The following is a 19,233-nucleotide window of genomic DNA, read 5'->3' as shown; positions in this document are numbered from 1 at the left end:
CAAGTGACCCCAGACCCAAAACTGGGGGGGGTTTCAAAGGGGCTGGAGACTCCCAGAAGTGACCCCCAGGACCCCCAAAGTGACCCCCAGCCCCAAAATTTCCACCCCAGCCCCAAAACCGGCGTGTCCAGAGCAGCCATTTCCCCCTCCCCAAAACCCTCTTGGACCCCCAAATATCCTCCCCCCCAAACTGGGGGGGTTCCAGACCACCAGGGCCCCCCCCATCCCCCAACCATAAAATCCCCAATTTTATGGGATTTTTTTTACTCCAAAAAAATGTCTTTTTTTAATTTTCAAAATAGCACAAAAACGACGGACACAACACTCGGGGGGGGGGAGGGGAGGGCTCGGGGGGGGGGGGGCTTTTTTTCCCCTCCCCCCCCCACTATGATACACAGGGGGTCCCCCCCTCCCCCTCCCCCCCAATCCCCGGTGGGGGAGGGGTCTGTACAGGGTGGGGGAGGGGTCCCGAGGGAGGATTTTTTTGGGGGGGGGGGAGGGGCAGCGTTGTACAAAACTTTTTTCATTCCAGCAACTGCAACAGGTAAAAAAAAAAGCCCCCCCCGACCCCCCCCCGAGGCGAGGGGACCCCAAAAGTGGCCCCCAAAAACCCCCCCGGGGGTGTTGAGGGGCTTGGGGGGGGGTCCCCAGGGGTTGTTTTGTTGGTTTTTTTTGAGGGGGGGTCCCGGGGGTCCTTCACTGCCCTTCGGCCTTGGGCTTCTTTGGAGCGGATTTCCTGGGGAGGGGGAAATTTGGGGAGGGGGTTTGATGGAGACCCCTCCTCAAAATAACACCCAGACCCTCAATGCAGCCCCCCTTCCTCCCCCCCGGGACCCCCAAAACTCCTCCATACCCACCCAGCTCCCCCAAATCGAACCCACAGACCCCCCAAAAGAACCCCCCAAACCCCTCAAAACAACCCCCAGACCCCCAAGAGAGCCCCCAGACCCTCAAATTCCCCCCCAAACCCCTCAAAACAACCCCCAGACCCCCAAGAGAGCCCCCAGACCCTCAAATTCCCCCCCAAACCCCTCAAAACAACCCCCAGACCCCCAAGAGAGCCCCCAGACCCTCAAATTCCCCCCCAAACCCCTCAAAACAACCCCCAGACCCCCAAAACAGCCCCCAGACCCCTCCAGGAGCCCCAGAAGAGCCCCCAGACCCCCAAATATCCCCATAAGAGTCCCCCCAGACCCCTCGAGGACCCCCAAAGGAGCCCCCAGACCCCTCGAGGACCCCCACTCACAGGTCGGGGGACGCCAGGGGCCGTTTGCTGCCCGGTTTCCCAGCGGCTCCGTCCTTGCTCGACTCTGGGGGGTTTAGGGAGGGGACATCAGAGGGTGGGGGGGACCCCCAGGTGTCTGCAGTCCCCTCCCCCAGGTGTGTGCAGCCCCCAGACCCATTTCAGAGCCCCCAGACCCACCTGGCAGCCACCGCACCTGGGTGGCGGGGCCGTAGCCCTTGTCCTTGGCAGGGTGGGGGACAGTCCCACACCCACCTGCTCAGCCCCACAGGCCTCCCCAGGGGTTTGCAGCCCCCAGACTCACCTCAGAGCCCCCAGACCCACCTTGCAGCCACCGCACCTGGGTGGCGGGGCCGTAGCCCTTGTCGTTGCGGGCGGCGATGCGGAAGATGATGGCCGGCTTGGTGGTGTGGTCGATGTGGGCGCTGGCCAGGCTGGAGGCCGGCACGAGGCACGAGGGGCTGGGCCCGCAGTAGACCCTCATGAAGGCCAGCTGCGCCCCCCCGCCGCGCGCCTCGGGGCCCCCCCCGGGCCCCCCCTGGATGGCCAGGTACACCGAGTACTCGGCGATGCGGCCCGACGTCACCGACGGCGGCTCCCACGTCAGGTGCGCCCCGTCGGGGCTCTGGGGACATGGGGGACACGGGTCAGGGTGCGGGGGGGGAGAGGGGTCAGGGGGGACACGGGGGACAGAGGGGTCAGTGGGGCACTGGGGGTCAGGGGGACACGGGGGGGACATGGGGGACAGAAGGATCGGGGGGACACAGGGGACACAGGGGACAGAGGGGTCAGGGGGCATGGGGGATACCAGGGGGTCAGGGGGGATATGGGGGGCCACAGTCGGGGGTACGGGGGGTACAGGGGGCTACGGGAGGTGGGGGACATGGGGGGACACAGGAGGGTCCGTGTTATGGGTCTGGGGTCCCTGCCATGGGTCAGGCCATGGGTCTGGGGTCCCTGTTATGGGTCTGGGGTCCCTGCCATGGGTCAGGCCATGGGTCTGGGGTCCCTGTTATGGGTCTGGGGTCACCCTGCTGATCCTGACGGCGCAGGGCGACCCCGCGAAGTCGGGCAGGGACGGGCTCGGGTCAGGTGGGGTTCGGCTTGGGGTTGATGTCACGGGCTCCCCCACGGGATGGGGTCCCCGTTCTGGGTCTGGGGTCCCCGTTCTGGGTCTGGGGTCTCTGCCAGGGGTCACCTTGCTGATCTTGATGGCGCAGGGCGCCCCCGGGAAGCCGGGCAGGCAGGTTTTGAAGGCCGACAGCTCCGAGAAGGGCCCGCGGCCGCAGGCGTTGAGCCCGGCCACGCGGAACTTGTACGCCGTGCCCGGCTGCAGCTCCTGGCGGCGCAGCTGCGAGTGGTCCGGGACCCCCGAGCCCTCGTCCTGCGGGGACACGGGGACACCGTGGGGACACCGTGGGGACACCGGGACAGGAACCCCCCCAGACCCAGGAGCACGGCCTGGGTGTCCCAGCGCTGTCCCTGTGTCCCCAGCACTGTCCCCATGTCCCCAGGCCTGTCCCAGCGCTGTCCCCATGTCCCCAGGCCTGTCCCCATGTCCCTGGGGCTGTCCCCAGCACTGTCCCCGTGTCCCCAGGCCTCTCCCCAGTGCTGTCCCCGTGTCCCCAGCACTGTCCCCGTGTCCCCAGGCCTCTCCCCAGTGCTGTCCCTGTGTCCCCAGCACTGTCCCTGTGTTCCAGGCCTGTCCCCAGCGCTGTCCCCATGTCCCCGGGGCTGTCCCAGAGCTGTCCCCCTGTCCCCAGGCCTGTCCCCATGGCTGTCCCCAGCGCTGTGCCCGTGTCCCCAGGCCTCTCCCCAGCACTGTCCCCAGTGCTGTCCCTGTGTCCCAGGGCTGTCCCAGCACTGTCCCCATGTCCCCAGGCCTCTCCCCAGCACTGTCCCCAGAGCTGTCCCTGTGTCCCCAGCGCTGTCCCTGTGTCCCCAGCGCTGTCCCCGTGTCCCAGGCCCGTCCGCAGCGCTGTCCCCGTGTCCCAGGCCTGTCCCAGCGCTGTCCCCGTGTCCCCAGGCCTGTCCCCAGCGCTGTCCCCGTGTCCCAGGCCCGTCCCCAGCGCTGTCCCCGTGTCCCCAGGCCTGTCCCCAGAGCTGTCCCCGTGTCCCAGGCCTGTCCCAGCGCTGTCCCCGTGTCCCCAGGCCTGTCCCCAGCGCTGTCCCCGTGTCCCAGGCCCGTCCCCAGCGCTGTCCCCGTGTCCCCGTGCCCGTCCCCGCGCGGGGTGCCTCACGTCGGCCGGCGGCGCGTCGTCGGGCGGCAGGAAGTAGTGGGTGACCATCATGGTGGTGCCCTTGATGACGCCCACGTCGAACCACTGGTTCTCCTTCTTGGGCAGCGCCTTGGGCGGCGCCCCCGGCTCCGGCTTCTGGACACAATTCGGGGGAATTTGGGCAATTTTGGGGGATTTTTCAGGGGAAATTGGGGGATATTTAGGGGGAAATCGGGGGATATTTAGGGGATTTTTCAGGGGGAAATTGGGGGAATTTGGGAGGATTTTTCAGGGGGAAATTGGGGGATTTTTTGGAAGGAATTTCAGGGAAAATCAGAGTATTTTTGCGGTGAAATTGAGGCGATTTCTTGGCGGATTTTGGGGCGGAAATGGAGGGGATTTCATGGGGGAAATTGGGGATTTTATGGGGGGGGAATTGGGGATTTTTAGGGGGAAATTGGGGGGATTTTGGGGGATTTTTTTTCTGGGGATATTGGGAGAATTTTCAGAGAAATTGGGGGATTTTGTTGGGGCAGATTTTGAGGAAATTTCTGGCAGATTTTGGGTGGCTGTGTGGGGATTTTGAGGGGGATTTTGGGTGGATTTTGAGGGGAATTTTGGGTGGATTTTGGGTGGGTTTGTGAGGGTTTTGGGGGGATTTTGAGGTGAATTTCCCACTCACCACGGGGGTGCTCTCGATGCCGTTGGCCACCTCGGCCAGGGCGGCGGCCGCCTGCAGCTTGGCGGGGCTGGGGGCCACCGCGGGGCCCGGGGGGGCCACGAAGGCGCTCGAGGGGGCCAGGCCTGGTGGGGGGGAGGGGGGCAACACCAAAAATTGGGGAGGGGGCTTAAAAAAACCCCTCCTTGGAATTCGCCACCCAGCCCAATGTCAGCAGTGGGAGCTCAAGCCAAGCCTAGGGTGCCCCCCGTTGTCATGGGTGCCCCCCAAAGGGGTCCCAGATCCCACCCACGGGTGTGCCCCCACCCTTTTTGGGTGACCCCCAAGGGGTCCCTAAATACCCCCCCCAGGGATCCTAAACCCCCTCCCACTCCATAAACATCCCCTAAAAAGGACCCCCCACCCCCCCAAATCCAAGGGATCCCAAATCCCCCCATGGGAACCCCCCCCACCCCATAAACATCCCCTAAAAGGGCGGCCCCCCAAAAAAATAGGTGCCCCCCAGAGGTCCCAAACCCCCCCAACCACAAAAACATCCCCCAAAATGGGTGCTCCCCCCAAAATGGGTGCTCCCCCCACCCTGTAAACCCCCCCCAAAGGACCCCCTCCCCCTCCCCGTTGCCACGGGCGGGGGTCCCAGCCCCAGAGCCCCCCCCTTGGTGTCTCACCGTCCCCGGGGGGGGGCAGCAGGGTGGCGGGGGTGCCCCCCCCGGGCACTGTCCCCAGGTCCCCCAGGCCGTTGGTGTCACCCGCGGGGTCGTTGAGGCTGTCGGCGGGGGCCAAGGCCTCGGTGGGCAAATGGGGAGGGGGCGCGGCCGTCTGGGGGGGGGCGGCGGGGGCGGCAGGGGGAGGGGTGGGGGTGGGGGGTGCGGGGGGGGCCGCGGGGGGGGTCCCGGCCTCGGCCAGGTGCTGCTGGTGCTGCACCAGCGCCGCCAGGTCCTGCTGGGTGAGCACCAAGGGCAGCGCCCCCCCCGCGCCCCCCGCCCCCTCCGACACCCCCAGGGCCCCCCCCCAGCTCCGAGGGGCCCCCCCCGGGCTCGCCGGGCTCCAGCGGCTCCGATGTCCCTGTGGGGGGGGACAGAGGGGACAGGTCAGGGGTGGGGGCAGGGCTGAATCCATCCCGTGGAGTCACTGGGGTCACCCCAAAATCCACGCCGTGGGGTCCTTTTGGTCATGGGGTCACCATAGCCCCCACTGTGCGACCCCCATAACCACAGGACCCCCACCATGGGACCCAGACCCCAATGACCACCCCTAAACCCCCCCAGGACCCCCTAAATCCCCCCCAGAACCCCCCAAAACTGACCCATGACCACCTGCTCTGTGGCCTTGATGGCCAGAGCCTGGGCTTGGGGTGACCACCATAGGACCACCACGGCCATGGGACCCCCCAAACGCCCCCAGGTCCCCTCAAATACCCCCAGGACCCCCCAAATCCCCCCCAGAACCCCCCAAAACTGACCCACGACCGCCTGCTCTGTGGCCTGGATGGCCAGAGCCTGGCCTTGGGGTCACCACCATGGCCATGGGACCCCCCAAACCCCCCCCAGGACCCCCAAACCCCCCCCAGGACCCCCCCAAACTGACCCATGACGGCCTGCTGCGCGGCCTGCAGCACGGCCTGGATGGCCAGGGCCTGGGCTTGCGCCTCCTCGCTGGCCGCAGCCGCCGCCGCCGCCTCGGCCGCCGCGGTGACCGCCAGCTCCTCGGGGGTCAGCCCGGGGGGGCCCCCCGCGCCCCCCGCCTCGGCCAGCAGCTCGGGGGGCAGCGCCAGCCCCTCGCCGGGACCCCCCTCGGCCGCGGCCGGCGGCAGCACCACCACGGCCAGCGGCTCCGGGGACCCCCCGGCCTCGGCCGCGGGGTGGGGGGCGGCCTCGGGCCCGGGGGGGGACGGGGACGTGGCCGAGGAGGGGTCCTGGGCTGGGTGGGGGTCTCCAGGGGGGGTGGGCGTGGTGGTTGGGGGGGTCTCGGGGGGAGCCGGGGGGGATTCGGTCAGCGACGAGATGGTCTGGGGGGAGAGGGGTGAGGAAATGGGGTTGGTGGGGTGGGAAAGACCCCCACCCTAAAATGGGGACTTGGTGGCCTCCAGAGCCACCGGCAGGCTCCTGGTGGCACTGCCGTGGTCCCTTGGACACCTGAGTCCCTAACCTCCCTCCCAGTGTCCCCAACCCCCCCCAAACCCCCTCCTCACTGTCCCAACCCCCCCCCCCCAAAGTCCCCAAACTCTTTTCCACTGTCCCCAAAACCCCCTCCTACTGTCCCCAACCCCCCCCCCTGTGCCCCCAAACCCCTTTTGAATGTCCCCAAACCCCCTTTTATGTCCCCAAACCCCTTCCCAGTGTCCCCATATCCCCCTCCAGTGTCCCCAACCCTCCCCAATGCCCCCAAACCCCCTCCCAATGTCCCCAGCCCCCCTCCCAGTGTCCCCAAGCCCTCCCCGTGTCCCCAGAGGCGCTCACCGGCACGGCCGGCCCCGGCGCTGGCGTGGACTGAGTGACCGTAGTGACCGCTCGGGGCTGGGGGGTCCCGCTGCCGCTGGGGCCGGGGCTGGGGGTCCCGGGGGGTACAGGGGGACCCCCGCCCTCGCTGGGGGGGGGCTCCCCCTCCCCCTGCCCGTTGGCAGCCGGCGGGGGGGGCTCTGTGGGGACAACAGGGAGGGGTCAGCGAGGCGACCGCCCCAAAGTAAGGGCGGAGGGAACGATTTGGGGACAGTTTGGGGACAATGCGGGGGTCACCTTGGCTGGCACCCATGCTGGCGGTGACCGTGGTGGCCGTGGCCGTTGTCCCCGTCTCGTGGGTCTCGCAGGGGGGGTTGGAGCAGGCGCGGGGGGGGCTGGTGGCGGTGGTGGCACAGGGCGGGGGTGTTGTCACCCCCTCGGTGGTGGCCGTGCTGGTGGCCCCGCTCTGGTGGCTCTGGCAGGGCGAGGACCCCGCTCTGGTGGCCGTGCTGGTGGTCCCGCTCTCGGGGGTCTCGCAGGGGGGGTTGGCACAAGGCGGGGACCCCCCCGTGCTGGAGGTGGTGGCGGTGGTGGCGGCGCTGGTGGCAGCGCTGGTGGCCGTGGTGGTGTCACCCGGCCGGGAGCCCGCGGTGGCCGTGGTGGCCGTGTTGGTGGTCCCGGTCTCGTGGGTCTCACAGGGGGGGTTGGAGCACAGCTGCGACGATGTCATTGTCACCGTGTTGGTCGTCCCCGTCTCGTGGGTCTCGCAGGGGGGGTTGGCGCAGGGGGGGACACCTCGGGGTGGTGGCACTGCTGTCCCCGACTCGGGTGGGGGGTGCGAGGTGGCCGTGGTGGTGGTGGCCGTGCTGGTTGTCCCCGTCTCGTGGGTTTCACACGGGGGGTTGGAGCAGAACCGTGTCCCCGTGGTTGTCACCGTGTTGGTTGTCCCCGTCTCGTGGGTCTCACAAGGAGGGTTGGAGCAGAGCTGTGACCCTGCCACTGTCACCGTGTTGGTTGTCCCCGTCTCGTGGGTCTCACAAGGAGGGTTGGAGCATGGTGGCCTCGGTGCTGTCATTGTCACCGTGTTGGTTGTCCCCGTCTCGTGGGTCTCGCAGGGGGGGTTGGCACACAGCCGTGTCCCCGTGGTTGTCACCGTGTTGGTTGTCCCCGTCTCGTGGGTCTCGCAGGGAGGGTTGGAGCAGAGCTGTGACCCTGCCACTGTCACCGTGTTGGTTGTCCCCGTCTCGTGGGTCTCGCAGGGGGGGTTGGCACACAGCCGTGTCCCCGCGGGGGTCTCACAGCTCGTGGTGGTGGCTGCAGTGACCGTGCCGGTGGCCGTCCCCACCTCAGGCTGTCCCCAGGGCGTTTGGCACGGGGCTGCCTCCTGCGTTTGGCACGAGGTGACACCGCCGCCACCGCCACCGCCGCCTTCGGGGGGACACAACCGCGCCGTCATCGTCGTCCCCGTGGCCGCCGTCTGCTGCGTGGGGCAGGGCGGTCCCCCGGGTGTCCCCAAGCGCGCCGTCCCCACCGTCCCCGCCGCCGTGGGGGTGTTGGTGGTCCCCGTCTCGTGGGTCTCGCACGGGGGGTTGGAGCAGGCCCGGGGGGGCGCTGGCACCGCTGTCCCCCCGCCCGCGTCCTCGCAGAGCAGCTGCAGCTGTCCCCCCCCTGTCCCCACGTTGGCCACCAGGCTGGTGGTGGCCGTGTTGGTGGTCCCGGTCTCGTGGGTCTCGCAGGGGGGGTTGGAGCACACCAGGGTGACGGTGCCCGGGGTGGCCTCGGCCGGGGGGGGCTCGGCCAGGCTGCCACCCCCCGAGGTGGCCGCGGGGGGACCTTCGGCCGTCGGGGACGCCAGGATGGACACGGGGAGGTCGTGGACGGGCTGGGCCTCCACGCCGCTGGGCGTGGTGATCAGCGTCACCTGCGTGGGCTGGGACACCGGCTGTGTCCCCACGGGGGGGTCAGGGGAGGTGGCACTGACCACAGACAGTGTCCCCAGCCTCAAATCACCGTGACACCCCCTTTGTGTCCCCCCAGATTGCTGTGTGTCCCCTCCCCGCTCCTGTCAGCGGCACAGCTGGGGCTGAGCCGCATTTGGGGATTTGTCCCCCCTGTCCCCTCACCTGCATCTTGATGGTCAGTGTCCCCAATGTCCCCGCTGTCCCCTCACCTGCATGGTGAGGGTCGGTGTCCCCAGCCCCCCTGTCCCCAATGTCCCCAGTGTCCCCTCACCTGCATGGTGATGGTCGGTGTCCCCAGGCCACCCCCGGCCGCGGTGGCCGTGATGGCTGCGGGGTTCAGGACCTGGCTGGACAGGGTGGCGATTGTCCCCAGGGTGGTGATGGGCGTGGCCAGCGAGGCCGTGGCGCTGTGGCCACCTGCCCCCCCGGCCAAGCTGGTGGACACTGTCCCTGTCACCGTCCCCAGCGTGGTCACACCTGCCAGGGACACGAGGGCAGTGAGTGACCGCCCGGAAAAGTGACCCCAAAGTGACCCCATGGTGACCCCCACTGTGATCTGGTGACCCCCCCAGGTGACCTCCTGGTGTCCCCACCACCCTTGACCACAAGGGTGGTCACCTCAGTGTCCCCATAGTGACCCCAATGACGCCTCCAGTGACCTCCCAGTGACCCCCTGGTAACCCCCCACCCCCACCAGTGGTGTCCTTGACCACAAGTGACCACCCCAGTGACCCCTGGATGGCCCCAGTGACCCCTCCAGTGACCAGAGGTGACCCTTGACCACCAGCATGGTCACTCCAGTGACCCAGAAGTGACCCTTGACCACAAGTGACCTCCCCTAGCGACCACCCCAGTGACCAGAAGTGACCCTTGACCACCAGAGTGACCCCCCTAGTGGCCCAGAGGTGACCCTTGACCACAAGTGACCTCCCCTTGTCACCACCCCAGTGACCCAAAGGTGACCCGATGACCCCAGAGTGACCCCAACTCACCGGTGGTGCCCTTGACCACCAGGGTGGTCACCGTGGGCTTGACGGCCGAGACGGTGACGGGGGTGACCAGCCGGACCCCCCCCATGGGCACCGTCCTCAGGATGGTCCCCGGCTGCCCCGGGGCCCCCTTCAGCACCACCTGGGGGACACAGGGACAGCGCTGTCACCTGGGCACCCTCAGGGCTGGGCACGCTCGGGGACACCCTGCCCGTGTCCCCAGTGTCACCAAACTACCCCATCCCCACTGTCATCAATATCCCCAAAGCCCTCAGGTGACCCCACCTGAGGTGTCTCCAGTGTCCCCAGGCCAACGCCAGTGTCACCAATGTCCCCAAACCCTTGTCTGACCCCCTCCCCCCACAGTGTCCCCAATGTCACCAAATAGCCCCTCCCCATCATCAACGTCCCCAACCCCTCCGCTGACCCCACCCCAGTGTCACCAATGTCCCCAAACCCTTGTCTGACGCCATCCCAGTGTCCCCAACCTCTCCACCTGTCACCCTTCCTCGGTCACCTCCTGTCCCCTCCATTGTCCTTGAACTCCCCCAATTTCAGGTGTCCCCAGGGTGGTTCAGGTGTCCCCAGGGGTGCCCTCACCTGTGTCACACCCTGCTGGCCGTGTCCCCCGCCCAGCTTGGGGACAGCTGTGATGATCTTGGCGGGGGTCCCGGTGCCCGAGGTCATCACCTTGGTGGTGATGATGGTGATGGGGGACTTGATCCCGGGGCTGCTGGTGACACCTGGGGACACCGGGGGGGTCAGCAGGGTGACAGGGACGCCGGGGGGGTCACGGGGGGACAGGGACATGGCGGGGGGGGTCACAGGGGGACATGGGGAGGTCACGAGGGGGTCAGCAAGGGGACAGGGACACAGGGGGGACACAGGGGATGGGGGAGTTTGAGGGTCTCTGGGATAGTTTGGGGGTCTCAGGGAGGTCAGGGATGGTTTGGGGGTCTCAGGGATGGTTTGGGGGTCTCAGGGATGGTTTGGGGGTCTCAGGGATGGTTTGAGGGTCTCAGGTTAATTTGGGGAGGGGTCTCACTCACCGGTAGCCCCCGACTGGGTGATGATGGCCGACATGGGGATGGTTTTGATGATGGTGGTGGTCCCGGGCTTGGTGGTGCTGGGGGACACGCTGCTGATGCCCAGGATGGTGGGGGGCTTGGCCGCCCCCGCCCCCGCCTGCGTGCTGGTCAGGATGGTGGTGGGCTTCCCCTCCCCCGACGTCACCAGCTTCAGGATGGTCCCCGCGGGCAGGGGGCCCTTGGTCTGCGGGGAGAGGGTCACTCAGGGGAGCGGTCACTCAGGGGAGGTGGTCATTCAGGCAAGGCGGTCACTCAGGGGCAGTGGTCACTCAGGGGAGCGGTCACTCAGGAGTGGCAGTTGGGAGGGTGGTCACTCAGGGGAGCAGTGGTCAGTGAATTTTGGGGAGGGTCTCAGGGGTCTCAGTGATTCGGGGGATTTTGGGGTAATTTTGGGGGATTTTGGGGTGTCACCTGGATGATCTGGGTGACAGGGCCGCTCCAGGCCTGCCCGGTGACAGCTGAGGGGGGTTTTTGGGGGGGCTCTCAGGGACTCAGGGGAGTCTCTGCAATTTGGGGATAATTTGGAGGATTTGGGGGCAGTTTAGGGGTGACTTTGGGGGATTTTGGGGTGTCACCTGGATGATCTGGGTGACAGGGCCGCTCGAGGCCTGCCCGGTGACAGCCGAGCTCTGCACAGGTTTCGTCTGCACCACCGACATCACCTTGCCCAGGTTGGAGATCTGGGGGGGCCCAGAGGGTCAGAGACCCCCCCCCAAATTGTGTCCCCTCCGCACCCCCATCCTCAAGACCCCCCAAATCTGCGTCCCCACCCTCCCAATATCCCCAGATCGGGGTCCCTACCCCCCAAATCTGTGTCCCCACACTGCCAACATCCCGCCCTTGTCCCCAAATCCAGGGGTCCATCACCCCAAATCCCCCAAATCCGTGTCCCCCCCAGCGTCCCCCCTGTCCCCAAACCTGTGTCCCCCCACCAGTGTCCCCAAACCCATGTCCCCCCCAATGTCCCCCTGTCCCCAAACCCGTGTCCCCCCTGCACTGTCCCCAAAGCTGTCCCCTCACCAGGGCGCTGCCCCCCGGCACAGAGATGGGGCTCTTGACCAGCGTGATGGTCTTGGTGACCCCTCCGACCACGGTGGTGACCACCTGGGCCTGCTGGGCCACCGTCACCGTGCCGGACTTGTGCACGGTGATGATGGGCCTGGTGGCCGCGTTGGTGGCTGCGGGGGACGCCCCGGCCGTGCCCACCTGGGCGGCCGCCGTCTTCAGCATGCGTGTGGCGGGGTTGCTCACCTGGGGGGACACGGCGGGGACATTGAGGGGACAGCGTGGGGACACAGAAGGGACAGCGTGGGGACGTGGTGGGGACAGTGTGGGGACATGCGGGAACATGGTGGGGAGATTGAGGAGACAGTGTGGGGACAAGGCGAGGACATTGAGGGGACATGGTGGAGAAATTGAGGGGTCAGCATGGGGACATGTGGAGACATGGTGGGGACACTGAAGGGACATGGTGGGGGTCATGTGGGGATGTTGTAGGGACAGGTGGGGACACCCACAAGGCTCCTGGTGACACCACAGGGTCATCCTAAGTCACCCAGTGTCACCCCAGTTGTGACCTCCTCAAGCTCCCCAGTGTCACCATGGTGCCACCTCGAGTCACCCGGTGCCACCCCAGTGCCACCCGAGCCCCGGTGACACCACGGTGACAACGACGCCCCCCAGTGCCACCCAAACCCCCACAGCGTCCCCTACCATGACAGGTGACGAGGCCACCTTGACGGTGGCGGGCAGGGTGGTGGCCCCGGGGGTGACGGCCACCGTCTTGACGATGGTGGCCCCCGCGGGGACGCTGAGCACGGTGGGCGCCGAGGCCGGGGGGATCTTCTGGGTGGCCGCGGCCGCCGCCGCCAGCGCGGCCATGCCGCTCATCTGGGGACTGCTGCCGATCACCTGCGGGGGGACACACCTGAGCACACCTGGGGACACCTGGGGACTGCTGGGGACACACCTGAGCACCCCTGGGGACAGCTGGGGACTGCTAGGGACACAACTGAGCACACCTGGGGGCACTGAGCATATCTGGGGACACACCTGAGGACTGCTGGGGACAGCTAGGGACACACCTGAGCACACCTGGGCACATCTGGATTGTACCTATGGACACCTGCCCACTCCTTGGGACACCTGGAGACAGCTGGGGGCACACCTGGGGACTGCTGGGGAGAGCTGGGGACAGCTGGAGTATACCTGGGGACACCTGAGCACACCTGGGGACAGCTGAGCACATCTGGGGACACCTGGGCACAACACCTATGGAATACACCTATGGACACCTGAGCACACCTGGATACACCTGGGGCAGACCTGAGGACAGCTAGGACAGCAAGGTGACACCCACGTACCCCCTGTGTCACACCTGTGTCCCCAGGTAGCCCCCGGGACTCACCTGTGTCCCCAGCATCCCCCCAGGACCCTCTGGGGTCCCTCCCTCTGTCCCAAACCACCCCCAGGTCCCCTCCCCGTGTCCCCCAGCTGTCCCAGCAGGTGTCCCCAGGTGTCCCCGCTCTCACCGTGCCCTGGGGGCTCTGGGTGGGCACCACCATCCTGACGCCGGCGGGCAGCGATGTCACCGTCACCGGGGCCTTGCCGGGCCCGGCCGAGCGCACGGTGACCAGCGGTGGCCCCGCGGTGGCCGCAGGGGGACCGGTCACCTTCAGCACCGCCGGGACACCTGGGAGGGGACGGGGGGGGTCAGTGTGGGGACAGGGACATCTCCCGTGTCCTCTGTCACCCTCAGCAATGCCAGGACACCCAGGGAGGGCACAGGGACACACACAGGGAACCCCCCCCAGATGTCCTCCTGTCACCCCCAGCACCCTCCTGTCACTCTCAGTGTCTCCCACAATGTCCCCATCCCTACTCCTCCACATCCCCAATGTCCCCACTTCCCCTCACAATGTCCCCAGTGTCCCCAATGACCCCCCAAAAGTCCCCATCTCCCCCAGTCCCCAACATCCCCTCCGTGTCCCCAGTGTCCCCCATGTCCCCATCATCCCCTGTGTCCCCATCTCCCTGCCACATCCCCAGTGTCATGGGGACTGCCAGGTCCCCAATGTCCCCATGTCCCCCCATGTCCCCAGCGTTCCCATCTCTGCCTCCCCCATGTCCCCAACATCCCCACCTCCCCCCACGTCCCCACTGTCCCCCCACTGTCCCCACCTCCCCGTCACTCACCAGGTGCCCTCCCCGCCGTGGCCGCTCCGCTGGCCGCCGCCGCCGCAGCCCCTCCCGCCGCCGGCAGCACCTGCAGGGTGGCACCGGGGGCCGCGGCCACCGTCCCCCCCGTCCCCCCCTGCGCCGCCGCCGCCGCCACGGCCGCCACCCCCCCGGCGGCGCCGCCCGCCGTCCCCGCCGCCGCGGCGGCGGCGACGCCGGGCGGGTTGGGGGGCGCGGCGGGCGGGGGCAGCAGGGTGAGCCCCACGCCCCCCAGCTGGGGCAGGGCGGGGGGCGCGGGGGGCGGCGCGGGCGCGGCGGGCGCGGGGCTCTTGGGGGGGTTGGCGGGCACCGAGGGCACGGGCGGCGGCGCGGGCGCGGCGGGCAGCTCGTACTTCTGCAGCTGCAGCAGGTACGAGTCGGCCGTGGGCACCGCGCCCCAGCTCACCTCCAGCGACGTGGTGTTGGCGCGCACCAGCTGCACGCGGCCCGGCGCGGGCGGGCGCTCTGCGGGGACAGGGGACGCGTGTGGGGACAGGTGGGCACAGGTGGGGTACACCTGGGCACAGGTGGGTACACCAGGGGTACACCTGTACCACTCATATCACAGCTGGGTACAGGTGGGGTACACCTGGGGTACACCTGTACCACTCATATCACAGCTGGGTACACCTGGATACAGGTGAGGTACACCTGTGTACACCTGTACCACTCATAACACAGCTGGGTACAGGTGGGGTACACCTGGATACACCTGTACCACTCACATCACAGCTGTGTACACCTGGGCACAGGTGGGGTACACTTGGGCACACCTGGGTGCACCTGTACCACTCATATCACAGACACGGGTACACCTGGGCACAGGTGGGTACACCTGTACCACTCACATCACAGCTGGGTACACCTGGGCACAGGTGAGGTACACCGGGGTACTCCAGTACCGCTTACACCTGAGTACACCTGGGGTACAGGTGGGGTACACCTCGACACAGGCAGACTGTACCTATATAACATCTGGTACACCTGGAGTACACCTGGACACACCTGTACCGCTCGCATCACACCCGGGGTACATCTGAGTACCACCTGCGTGTTACCTATGTAACACCTCTTACACCTGGCTTACACCTCACTTACTCACCTGTCTCCAAGTACCACAGGTCCTCACAGTCCCCCCAGGTCCTTGCAGGCCCCCCAGACTCAGTAAAGCCCCCAGACTCACCTGTCTCCAGGTACCACAGCTCCTTGCAGCCCCCCAGGTCCTTGCAGCCCCCAGACTCACCTGTCTCCAGGTACCACAGGTCCTCACAGTCCCCCCCAGGTCCTTGCAGGCCCCCCAGACTCACCTGTCTCCAGGTACCACAGCTCCTTGCAGGCCCCCCAGACTCACCTGTCTCCAGGTACCAGAGGTCCTTGCAGCCCCCAGACTCACTGAACCCCCCAGACTCAGCTGTCTCCAGGTACCACAGGTCCTTGCAGGCCCCCAGACTCACCTGTCTCCAGGTACCACAGGTCCTTGCAGCACACCTGGTTGTTCCAGGCCTTGCGGTAGCCGTCGCGGCCGCTCCAGATGTACAGGCGGGTGGCGATGGCCACGGCGCAGTGCCCGGCGCGAGCCCGCGGCACGTTGTCCTCCAGCGTCTCCAGCACCAGCGGCTCCCAGGCCATCGAGTCTGGGGGGGCACGGGGGGGGTCACAGAGGGGTCTGGGGGGGATTTGGGGAGGGGTTTGGGGGGATTTGGGGGGCTCAGGGAGGGTTTTGAGGGAATTTGGGGAAATTGGGGAAGTATTCAGGGGTTTTAGGGTGGATTTGGGTCACTTTTGGGGGTCCCAAGCCCCTCCTCCCCCAGGTTGAGAATTCGAGCTGTTTAAGGGTGGGTTTTGGGGTGGGTTTGGGGTCAGTTTTGGGGGTCCCAAGCCCCCTCCTCACTCAGATTGAGAATTTGGGGTGTTTCAGGGTGGGTTTTGGGGTCAGTTTTGGGGGTCCCAAGCCCCCTCCTCAGTCAGACTGAGAATTTGGGGTGTTTCAGGGTGGGTTTTGGGGTCAGTTTTGGGGGTCCTAAGCCCCCTCCTCACCCAGGTTCAGGCAGGCCAGGGTGTTGGTGCACTTCCACTCCTTCTCGTGCGTCGCCACCTTCACGTCATCCATCACCAGGGGCACCCACCCCCCAAAAACGTACATCCTGGGGGGGAGGCAGAGGTCAGGGGGGGTCAGGGAGACACCCTGAGACCCCCACCCCCCAAAATTTTATGGTTGGGGGGGAGTCATGAGATCACCCAAATTAATTAAAAAATTAAATTAAAACAAAGCACCCCCTTAAGGACCCCAACCCCCCCCAGGGTGGGGACAAGGACACAAAGGGACCCCCCAGAATAAAGGGGGGGGTCAGGAGGAAATTTGAGGGGGGTTTTTTGGGGGGGGTCGCCCCCAGACTCACTTGTTGCCGATGGTGGTGGCCGAGTGGAGGCTGCGGGGGAGGGGAGCGACCCCGCTCAGGCTCGGCTTGTTCCAGGTCAGCGTCTCTGAAAAGCCCCAAAACGTGAGGAAAGTGCCCCAAAACGTGAGGAAACGGTCCCAAAATGTGAGGAAACGACCCCAAAATGTGACGAAATGGCCCCAAAACGTGAGGAAATGGCCCCAAAATCACCCAGGATTTAGAAAAATTAATTCAAAATGCGAGGAAACGACCCCAAAATGCGAGGGGAACAATCCCAAAATGCCAAGAAACGGCCCCAAAACCACTGAAAATGTAAGGAAACAGCCACTTGTGCCCCCATAGATGACGACGTCGCCCAGTAACCCCCATTCCCCTGACCCCAAAACCCCTCCAAACCCCACAAAAAACCCACAAAAACCCCAAATTCCCCCCAAAACCCCCATACCGATGTCGAGTGTCCACACATCCCCCAGCCTGCAGCCGCTCATGCCCCCAATAGATGCCAAGATCCCCCAGTGTCCCTCACTACCTGCCATTCCCCTGACCCCAAAACCCCTCCAAACCCCACAAAAAGCCCTTAAAGACCCCAGGAAACCCCACAAAAACCCCAAAACCCCCCGTACCAATATCGAGTGTCTACAGATCCCCCAGCCTGCAGCCGCTCATGCCCCCGTAGACGCCAACATCCCCCAGTAACCCCCATTTCCCTGACCCCAAAACCCCTCCAAACCCCACAAAAAACCCACAAAACCCCACAAAAACCCCAAATTCCCCCCAAAACCCCCCGTACCGATGTCGAGCGTCCACAGATCCCCCAGCCTGCAGCCGCTCATGCCCCCGTAGATGACGAGGCGCGAGCGCCGCCCGTCGCGCTCCGTGTACACCACGGCCGTGTGGGATTCCCGGGGAGGGGGCAGCACCCCGTAGGTGATGGGGATGTCCCAAGCCAGCACCCCCGAGCCCGGGCGCAGCTCCAGCACGTACAGGTCGTTCAGGTACCTGAGGGAAGGGATATGGGGTCAGGGGATCCTATAAAAAATCCTAAAAGAGTGGTTGGATACGTGGGATTGCTCTAAAAGGGTTTTTAAATCCCATAAAATGCAGCCAGGGTGGTCCAAATGCCACCTGTGCCCATGTGTACAGGTGTGCAGATATGTGGGGAGAGGATTAAGAAGGTCAGGAGACCCCAAAAAATCCTAAAAGGGTGGTTGGATATGTGGGACTGCCCTAAAAGGGGCTTTGGGGACATAAACCAACCCTAAAAGAGTTTTTAAATCCCCTAAAATTCACCCAGAACGGTGCCAGTGTCACCTGTGCCCCTGCCAGGGATCCCTGAGTCTCTCCCAAAAATGACCCCAAAGTTTTGGGGTCACTCCGGTGTGCCCCAAGGTTTCCCCCAAAGATGGGGAAAGTCCCCAAATCCCTCATCCCAACCCTATTCTCAAAAGTTTTGGGGTGCCCCCAGGGTTTTGGGGTGCCACTTCAAAGGTCCCTGTGCCCCCTAAAGGTGATGCCAATGTTTCAGGCTCACCCCCCCATGCCCCCCAAAAATCCCTGTGTGCCCCCAAACCAGCCCTAAACCCCCTCCCCTCCAGTCATCCCTGTGATTTTTGGGGTGCCCCCATGGTTTTGGGGTGCACTAGGCTTTTGGGGTGCCCTCTAAAAACAACACAAGTGATTCAGCCTCACCCTCACACCTCCCAAATACCCCCAAACCCCCTCCCCACACTGATTCCCAGGGTTTTTGGGGTGCCCTCGAGGTTTTGGGGTGCCCTGGGGTTTTGGGGTGCCCCATACCGGGGGATGTTGTTTTTGGGGTCCTCGCTGTCGTTGGCCAGCCCCCCGAACAGGTAACACTTGTTGCCCACCAGGGAGAAGCTGTGGCCCAGCCGAGGGCATGGGGGGGGTCCATTTTTGGGGGTCTTCGCCTTCAGCCGCTTCCACTCCCACCTGGAGGCCTGGAATGGGAGGGGGAAGAGGGATTTGGGGAGGGGTCTGCAATTGGGGGGGGGCACCCAGGGGGATGGGGGACCCCAAAACTGGGGAGGTTCAGGGGTCCTGGGAGGGATCCCAGGTGTTTGGGGGGGTTCTGAGGGGACACCGATGGTTTTGGGGGGTTCCCAAGAGGTCCCCAGGTGTTTGGGGAGGTTCCCAGGGGGTCACCCAGCGTTCAGGGGGTTCCCCAGGTGCTTAGGGGGGTTCCCAGGTGCTCCTGAGGTTCCCCAGGTGTCCCCCAGGTGCTCAGGGCGTTCCCAGGTGCTCAGGGGGGTTTCCCGGGGGTTCCCCAGGTGCTCAGGGGGGGTTTCCCGGGGGTTCCCCAGGTGCTCAGGGGGGTTCCCCCAGGTGCTCAGGGGGGTTCCCCAGGTGCTCGGGGGGGGGGTTCCCCAGGTGTCCCCCAGGTGCTCAGGGGGGTTCCCTTTCCAGGTGCTCTCCCCTCCCCGGGGGTTCCCCAGGTGCTCAGGGGGGGGGGGGTGCTCAGGGGGTTCCCAGGTGCTTCGGGGCGGGGGGGGGGTTCCCCAGGTGCTTGGCGGGGGGGGGGGGTTCCCCAGGGGTTCCCAGGTGCTCAGGGGGGTTCCCTGGGGGTTCCCAGGTGCTCATGGGGGGATTCCCCGGGGGTTCCCCAGGTGCTCAGGGGGGGTCCCCAGGTGCTCCCTCGGTGCTCAGGGGGGTTCCCCAGGTGCTATGGGGGGGTTCCCCGGGGGTTTCCAGGTGCTCAGGGGGTTCCCCGGGGGGGGTTTCCCCGAGGGGGGGTTCCCCAGGGGTTCCCAGGTGCTCAGGTGCTCAGGGGGGTTCCCCGGGGGTTCCCCAGGTGCTCAGGGGGGGATCCCCAGGCTCTGGGGTACCTGCAGCTCGTAGAGGTCGTTGCTGTACTTGCCGTACTCCACCATGCCCCCGAACACCAGCAGCCGCGTGCCGTCACACACGAAGCCGTAGGCGGCGCAGCCCGGGGGGATGTCCCCCCGCACGGCCGGGGAACCACTGGTTGGTGGCTGTGGGGACA

General features: G+C 66.0%; 1 protein-coding gene across 1 annotated transcript; it reads right to left on the bottom strand.

The window, feature by feature from the left end:
- Positions 1-487: 487 nt before the first annotated feature.
- On the bottom strand, positions 488-19,233 carry HCFC1 (host cell factor C1). Its single transcript, XM_038126527.1, is given in 26 exon segments — positions 488-736; positions 1,247-1,310; positions 1,568-1,868; positions 2,442-2,627; positions 3,484-3,618; positions 4,145-4,266; positions 4,810-5,150; positions 5,152-5,206; positions 5,729-6,149; positions 6,601-6,779; positions 6,877-8,521; positions 8,812-9,017; positions 9,533-9,671; positions 10,130-10,272; positions 10,579-10,801; positions 11,193-11,297; positions 11,638-11,868; positions 12,331-12,528; positions 13,149-13,309; positions 13,813-14,298; positions 15,288-15,467; positions 15,871-15,977; positions 16,233-16,317; positions 17,023-17,231; positions 18,030-18,190; positions 19,076-19,233. Coding segments are annotated over 26 exon segments (6,168 nt in total). The 5' UTR covers positions 19,121-19,233; the 3' UTR covers positions 488-696.

Source organism: Motacilla alba, unplaced genomic scaffold (assembly GCF_015832195.1).
Source record: "Motacilla alba alba isolate MOTALB_02 unplaced genomic scaffold, Motacilla_alba_V1.0_pri HiC_scaffold_35, whole genome shotgun sequence".
Classification (NCBI taxonomy): domain Eukaryota; kingdom Metazoa; phylum Chordata; class Aves; order Passeriformes; family Motacillidae; genus Motacilla; species Motacilla alba.
Note: the sequence above shows the minus strand (reverse complement) of the source record. Positions and strands in the feature narration are given on the sequence as shown.